This window comes from Cucurbita maxima, unplaced genomic scaffold (genome assembly GCF_002738345.1).
Source record: "Cucurbita maxima cultivar Rimu unplaced genomic scaffold, Cmax_1.0 Cma_Scf00013, whole genome shotgun sequence".
NCBI lineage: Eukaryota > Viridiplantae > Streptophyta > Magnoliopsida > Cucurbitales > Cucurbitaceae > Cucurbita > Cucurbita maxima.
This window is the reverse complement of record NW_019272029.1, coordinates 4,586,537-4,594,814: the sequence shown is the minus strand read 5'-3', so window position 1 is coordinate 4,594,814 and position 8,278 is coordinate 4,586,537. Positions and strand designations below refer to the sequence as shown.

The following is an 8,278-nucleotide window of genomic DNA, read 5'->3' as shown; positions in this document are numbered from 1 at the left end:
TGTGAGTAAAATAGCCCAATAAGCCCATGAGCCTAACATTACTTCAGCCCAATTCCCTATTCAGAATCTTAATCTGTTAAACTCACAAAAAATGGCCCAATAGGCCCATGAGCCTAATATTACTTCAGCCCAATTCCATATTCAGAATAATTAATATTTATTACTCAATAAACTTAAAAAACCTAAAATTTAAAGCATATTATTTATAATATAAATATAGATATTAAATTTTAATTATTTAAAATTATAACTTAATAAAAGGTATTATTGGAGCTAAAAGAAAAAAAAGAAAAAAAAAAGAAAAAATCAAGGGTGGGCGGAGATCACAGTGCTGTTGTTGCTGGCTTTGGCCGTTGAGCTACTACCCACTCACTGTCCTTTACTCTTCTCTGTTATCACTCCGTCTCGCCGGAAAATTCTCCCGCCTTCCGTCCATAAACAGCCACCGAAATGCTATTTGCTCGATCGTTTCTCCGCTCCCACCTTAAGCCCTCCGACATTCCTCGCCATTCTCCGCCTTTTTCTTCCCTCTTTTCGTCTCTTTCAGCTTCTTCCGCTGCGTCTATTGAAGCCGATAGGCTTCTCAGAGATGGCCCCAGGAATAATTGGACTCGACAGGAGATTCGCGACATTTACGACTCTCCCGTTCTCGATCTGCTTTTCCATGGCGTCAGTACTCTCTCTCTATATATATATATATATGTGTGTGTGTGTGTGTGTGTGTGTGTAATGTAAACTTTTTGTTAGTACTGGTGGGAGAAATTGAAGCTATTTGTTTGTGATTTCTCGTTATTTTCTTTTGACTTGTTGAGGACATAGAGTTGGTCTTTAGTCTCAGGTTATCATGTTTAGAACTATGTTTTTTCATCTTCCTAATGTTGCCAATATTTTGTCTTAAGAGTTTTGCAGATACGATTTGTGGTTGATAGGTCTTTTAGTGGTTGAAGTTTTTCAATCTCTTCTCAAATCTATTACCTCTATCGCTAGAATTAAAAAGTGAAACCCTTACCACGATTTCTTACCTCAAATTTATTGTATCTGTTAAAGAGGAAATCATCCATGTACTCATCCACAACTTTTTTGCTTATAGATGTTGATTCTAATGGGGTTCTCCTTTGAGGCTTCAGTAGTATTGCCCAACATATAGAATTAGGCCCGTGATGAGAATGTAAATTCATTTAAATGTTCGTTAAAAGTAACTTCCCTTACTTCTCTTGAACTATCATAGTTGCATAAAAAATAACCACTCCTAGAGAAACTATATCTCTTCAGAGAAATAGAACTTTTGGAGCATAACTCTGAAGTCACCGCACCAATGTTCTAGGCTGGTGCCTCTCTGAAAGTAACTTGTGTTCATTTCATAAATTGGTCTAATGGTCCAAGGGCGTTATACTTAATCAACATGCTACGAAATGGTGGTTGTTGCATTGGTCTTGTTCGTTTTTACGGCTAAATGCCTACTCATCCCTCTAATGGCACAATGGATCTTCAAATATATCATGAAAATAAATAATTATCTATATATCTAACCTAATTCCAATTGTATACCTTGTTTTAGTAACCAATTATTTGCGTATGGAAACTTTTACTAACAAATATTTGGTGGAAACTGACTTATTACACAAGTAGTGTTACAATTTTTTTGATTTCCATATTGCAACTTGACCTCTTTCAAACTCATCTAGTTCTTAAATGGGTTTTACTTGAAGCACTATTTCCATACTTTTTTCCCTTTTTATTTTGTTTGCTTATTACATATATATACCTATTTATTGTTCTTCAGGCGCAAGTTCATAGGCACACACACAATTTCCGGGAGGTGCAGCAGTGTACCCTCCTTTCAATCAAAACAGGTGGGTGTAGTGAGGATTGTTCCTACTGTCCTCAATCATCGAGATATGACACTGGAGTGAAATCCCAAAAACTTATGACCAAGGATGTCGTGCTTGAGGCAGCCAAAAAGGTATCCCTTTTTAATTGTAGCAAATTGTTCTGTACATTGAAGCTGAGTTTCATTGCCGCGACTAAGCAATAATAACCTTATGTATGTCTTAGATAAGTTGGACTTGGTACCCTTTGGCAGTCTTGTTATGCCATCTCCCTGATCCTTGGGTTTTTGTTGCCCCCTTACTGATCAAGAGACTTGTGAGGTTGTCAGTCTCCTTTCTATTGTTTTTACCTGGTCGTTTGCCATGGAAGAAAGGATTCTAGCTTTTAGCTTTTGAAGCCCTTTGAGGGTTTCTCTTGCAGATTTTTTCTTTTTTTTTTTAGGTTGCAGATTCTTTTCGCCCCTTCTACCCACCAGGAAGCCAATGTATTTTCCTCTGTTTTGAAAATTAAATTTCCTAAGAAAGTGATGTTCTTTTCTTTGACAAGTTTTACATGGGAGAGTAAATACTCAGAACCCTCTCCAAAGGTTCTCTTCTCTCCCTTGGTGTTGTAGCCTCAATGATGTGTTCTTTGTAGAAGGCAAGAAGAGGATCTTGACCATTTGCTTTGGGATTTTTATTCTGTTAGTTCTTTGTGGAATCCGTTCCTTATGACTTTCAAGATTCATATTTTTCATTCTACCATTGATGTCGTTATATATATATATAACAGAGCTATACCTTAACTGTTCCTCCTTTTTTGTTTTCATGCCATGCCATCTTCTTTCTTTAAAAAGAAGTTGAAAAATCTTAAAAAGGAATAATTTTTTATTGCATATTATCTGTCCCTTGACCAACATTTAAAGCGTGTATTCACATTGTCTGGCAGGCAAAAGAGGCTGGTAGCACAAGATTTTGTATGGGTGCTGCATGGAGAGATACAATAGGAAGAAAAACTAATTTCAATCAGATCCTTGATTATGTAAAAGAAATAAGGTAACAAATTTCACCTTAAATAAGAAATAGCTACAAAGATAAGAAGACTGGAATAATTAGCTTACTTACAGAATACAGATTAAAGATAGATCAACATTAAAATGAGAATAAGTTCTTAACTTTTCCGGCTCCTGTCTGCTTAGAATGGCCAGGACAAAAATGTTTTTCATCATGGAGTGAGTGATGGTCAGAGCAGAGCACTTAGAAAGATTCTGCAATGATTTAAAAAACAAATTCAGCATGATTTGAAAGTCCCTAGTGTTACACATGATTTTTTCCTCTTCTATTTTCTTTAAATACTAGGAAAGAAAAAGCTAGGATTCCTTTACTAAATTCAATCTCTTAAGCAAAGCCGTTGTCTTTTCTCCTTTTGCTTAATCTCTCTTTCAAGGCTTGCAGTTCGGTTTTCCGCATCTTTTGATAATTTATGTATATATGTAAAAGATTTCTGCAAGTGTTGAGATTAGCAAGGGTTAACTCTTTAGTATTGTCCAATCAAGCTAGTGAAATGCATGATCGAGAAACTGAAACATTGGCAAGAATCGTCCACAATTATATCTCTTTTAACCTGAGTAATCACTTGTCCTTCGACATTCATTCTCAAATCAAATTCATCTGTGATGTATTAGAGAGATGGGGATGGAGGTCTGCTGCACTCTGGGCATGATAGAGAAGCAACAAGCTATTGACCTCAAGAAGGCCGGCCTCACAGCTTATAACCACAACCTCGACACATCAAGGGAATACTACCCAAATATTATTACCACGAGGAGCTATGATGAGCGTTTAAAAACTCTAGAATTTGTTCGTGATGCTGGAATCAATGTCTGCTCTGGTAATTTTTACATCTTTGATGTTAACTCAGATTTGCCGGGTTGCCTGTCTCCTCTTCAACATTTATACTACTACTTCATGACATATTGACAAATTTATTGAATATTCCTAGATTTATAACTTATTTATCAGAAAAAGTTTATTAATGTGTAACTACTAGAAGAAATGGCTTATGAAAGAGAGGGGGAAACCCCCACAAACCATGAGACTACCAAAAGGGATGGAAACTATTTAGGATTCATAACACATATAAGGGAAAATGTTCAGCTTGGTCAGTAAGCCTAGAAGTGTGCTAAAAGTTATAATTGTGACAATTTGAAGAGGATAATATTTATTCAAGGGAGATATAGATATAGCCTTGCGATGGTTTAAGGTTTCATCCATTAGTAGAACAACTATCCCAATGGTTATAAATGGTGGAGGGATCCGAGGACGTTAAGTTTCTGAAGATCTCCACGGCTTCTAGGTTCTTGATTTGGAGTATTCACTTCCCTGATGATGTAGGGAAAGGAATGTTAATGAAGGGAGACGTGTATTCCTTTGTTTGCTTTTGAAACAATAAATTTATATTGTTTAGTATTGGCGTTCTATGATTTTTTTTCTAGTTCTCTAATGGGGCCATATAAACATTCCAGAGACTTTTTCCTTGGCCGCTATATGGTGGTGTACACTTTCTTTTGTATGATAGAAAAATATTCTATTGATGTGATGAAATATACCAAGAAAATTTCTGGGAGCCTTAGAATTTTTGCAACTCCATACTCTTCCTCCCCTTTTGTACTATATTTTTATGGCATTGGTACTTTCACTGCTTAATAATAACTTGGTGAAATCCTTAATTTCTGGCAATAGGAGGAATAATTGGGCTTGGAGAGGCAGAAGAGGACCGTGTCGGTTTGCTGCATACCTTGGCGACTCTGCCCACACACCCTGAGAGTGTTCCCATCAATGCGCTGGTTGCAGTGAAAGGAACCCCTCTTCAAGATCAAAAAGTAGCTCATATTTGTTGCACAAACCTTATTTAGACACCACTACTTCACTTCATATGAAAGCTATTGCTTTGGTTTCTATAGTGAATGCTTTTCTTGCCTTTCTTTCTTTTCAGCCGGTTGAAATATGGGAGATGATTCGAATGATCGCTACAGCACGGATCACCATGCCAAAAGCAATGGTAAGGTTGTCCGCAGGTCGAGTGAAGTTCTCCGTGCCAGAGCAGGCATTATGCTTCCTTGCAGGAGCGAATTCTATCTTCACCGGGGAGAAACTGCTAACAATGCCCAATAACGACTTTGATGCTGATCAACACATGTTCAAGATGCTGGGTTTGATTCCAAAAGCTCCCAGTTTCACTGATGGTGCTGAGAAAGCCCCTGAAGAAGAGTCATTACAAGCTGCTTCCAATTAATTCATAAGCCACTAGCTCTCCAATCAATTCTCTCTCTCTCTCTCAATCTTTATTTCTTTGTTTTTTTCTCCATTTTGGGTTTGTTAATCCATAGATTTGCAGTTGGTATCTATTAGATGTGAGCTTAAAAGGGAAAATGAAGAGGTAATGAACACTTATCCTTGTGTTAGAGTAGTTACACGTACTTGTTTTACAAGTCATCACTTCATGATTAATGTTTAGGAAATCTTTATCATTCCCATTGCCTTTTGTTTGTTAATTTAAATGATAGGAGTGGTTATTAATGTATAATATTATAGTTTTATAAAATTATTTGACTATTCTCCCTTTGGCATAAATGTTTGTTGGTATCATCTCTCAAATTTATAGTTTAAAATGAAGAATTTGGAGGCTTTTTTTCTCATAACCTTAGCGACAAAATTATGATTGTTTTTCACTATAATAAAATGAGGTTAGTGGAAAGCAGTTCTAATTCTTAGCTCATTCTTTTTTTTTTTTTTTTTGGGTGTATATTGATTGAGTGAGAAAAATATTTTAGATAAATTTAAAATTTTGAGCTTGTTGGGTTAGCTTAAACATTTACAATGCACAACATATCATTAACATCGGTATATTCTTAATTTGCACACTAATCTTAAAATTGAGATAGATTATAATTAGGTAGTAACTATCTTTTTGGGTCTCAATAACAAAAAATGATAAATGTCAGAAATTCTTAATTTGTACACTAATCTTAAAAGTGGAATAGAATATGATTAGGTAGTAACTATCTTTATGGGTCTCAACAACAAAAAATGTCAATTCGAGAACTAACTTGATTTTTTTATTTTTTAAAAATTCAACTCAACTCAAACCAAAAAAAATCTAACACAACCTTTGTTTAGGTTGAGTAATTTGGATTGGTCGAGTTCTTGGATCATTTAGCCCATAATTTCATTAAGAACTAAGATAAAATGTGAATGATTCTCGTTAGCTCAATTAATTAAAAAGTATATTCTGACTAAATAGTTAGGGGTTTGAAACTTTAAAAGACGAGACATTTACCTCATAAAACATGAAATCTTAGATTCTAATTCTTTATTTAGATCATTATTCAGATGGTTGTGCCAACACTTTCTTGTTTGAAAATAGGTTTATTTCACAATTTTTTTAGCAAACTTTTCATCTTACTTAGAAATACATTTAAATTTTAGGTCAAATTTTAAATAAACTTACAAACACATTTCAATTTTACGTAAGTTTTAAAAACAACTAGTAATTTTCAAATTTTAGCATAGTCTTTAAAAATAATTTTAAAACATGGGTAATAAAGCAAGAAAATTTAGGTACAAATACTCTATAAACTTAATTTAATAAATAAATAAATACAATTTGAATGTTGTAGGAATGATTTTTATAAAGTCAAGTAGAATTACCTACTTTTACACTCATTTGAAAGCTGAATGAGATAATAGACTTACATCACCTTTTTCTTCTCTTCTTTGTTTGAGTTTTCGTATAAAAAAATATATGTATATCGGGTTTATTCAATCCATAAATCTAAATAACTAAAAGGAATCTCCCTTTGTTTGTTCATAGAATTGCAACAAAATCAAATACCGCAAGCAAAGGATTGTTCATGGAACTACTCTCGAGATTCTTCGGACCATATTTCCTAGTCCTTTGGTTATCCCAACAATGCAATGGGGGATAACAACCGCTTATGCGGCCACTCCTTCTGAGGAGGCCCTATGAATCAAGGACGCGAAAGCCACGATAATACGCCTTCCTCCGATTCTTTTTCTATTTCTTCTTTTATTCCATTCTAATTACAGAAACTAGAAAGGAAAGGAATTGACTGAATTGAAAAAGAGAAAGACGAAAGCAAGACAAGATGAATTAATTATCCTTTACTGTTCAATCAGGTCAGGTAATATCGGGGCAGGCAATGGAATTGTTCAACCGAGTTTACGAGGGGCAGGCAATGGAATTGTTCAACCGAGTTGTAGAGGTTCAGGGGCAGGTTTTCTGTTTCGGCTTTCCCTTGCTCAAGAGTGAAATGGAAAATAGGTAGAGGTGATTGAGCGGATCATCCTGCTGCTTTCTTTACCGAGTTGGAGAGGTTCAGGGACAGTCAATTCATTAGCGGCTTTCCTTCCCTTGTTTACAGGCAGTCGAGTAAAAGAGTTCCGGGACAAGTTTCAGGATCATTAATCGAGAGTTGAGTCTTCCCTGTTTACCTCAATAAATAAGGTTAGGTCATATCGGTTCCGGAGCTTGACCTTCTTCTCATCCAGCCTGTTCTGTCTCTAGAATAGGGAGTCTTGACTGACTGTTCAGGATCATTAAAGGTTCAGGCAGAGTCCATTCAATCCTCAGCTGCAGCGGCTTTACCTCCTTCAATCCGGTCAGATCATAATGGACCTCAAAATGGGGAATATCGTCACAAATCCAATAAATGGGCCCTTACACGAAAAAGAGTGAAAGCAAGCCAGCCAGAGCCAATTCCTTCCAACCCAGAGCAAGAAAGAAAGAAAGGAGTTAAGGTTGAGTCTTTCTCTTTTTCTTTTACCTTGTGTGAAGGAGTTAAGGAGAATGAATAGGAGTTAGTAGGGAGAGGAGCAATGAGACAGAGTTGGATAGATTACGGCCGAAGTTCACTCTAACGAATAATCAGTATTTCTCTTTGTTTACAGTCAAGGGAATAGATAGAGGAAAAGCAGAATGAGGTCAGGCATTGTTCAACCGAGTTTACGAGCGGCAGGGGAGTCCAGCCATGAGACCGATAGGTTCAGGGGCAGGGGCGAAGCCACTTTACCGAGTTTACGAGGTTCAGGAGTTCAATCCAATCAGGTGCAGGAGTTTACAGTTAGACAGAAGAAATAGAATAGGTTCAAGAAGAGAGAATGCATAAGGAGTCTTGACTTTACACGCTTTTTCTTTCATTTGATTATGCTTCAGCAAGAAGAGAGAATGCATAAGGAGTCTTGACTTTACACGCTTTTTCTTTCATTTGATTATGCTTCAGCTACCTAACAGAATGCATAAGGAGTCTTGACTTTACACGCTTTTTCTTTCATTTGATTATGCTTCAGCTACCTAACTAAATGCATAAGGAGTCTTGACTTTACACGCTTTTTCTTTCATTTGATTATGCTTCAGCTACCTAACTAAACTAAATGATTCGAAACTAAAC

The 8,278-nt window shown here is 36.0% G+C and overlaps 1 protein-coding gene across 1 annotated transcript; it reads left to right on the top strand.

Moving 5' to 3' along the window:
* The first annotated feature begins 291 nt into the window (after nucleotides 1–291).
* LOC111488652 (biotin synthase, mitochondrial) lies at nucleotides 292–5,394 on the top strand. Its single transcript, XM_023136517.1, has 6 exons — nucleotides 292–669; nucleotides 1,784–1,963; nucleotides 2,758–2,864; nucleotides 3,494–3,699; nucleotides 4,551–4,690; nucleotides 4,804–5,394. Exons 1-6 carry the CDS (start codon nucleotides 451–453, stop codon nucleotides 5,101–5,103), a joined length of 1,152 nt encoding a protein of 383 aa, XP_022992285.1. The 5' UTR covers nucleotides 292–450; the 3' UTR covers nucleotides 5,104–5,394.
* The last annotated feature ends 2,884 nt before the right edge of the window (nucleotides 5,395–8,278 follow it).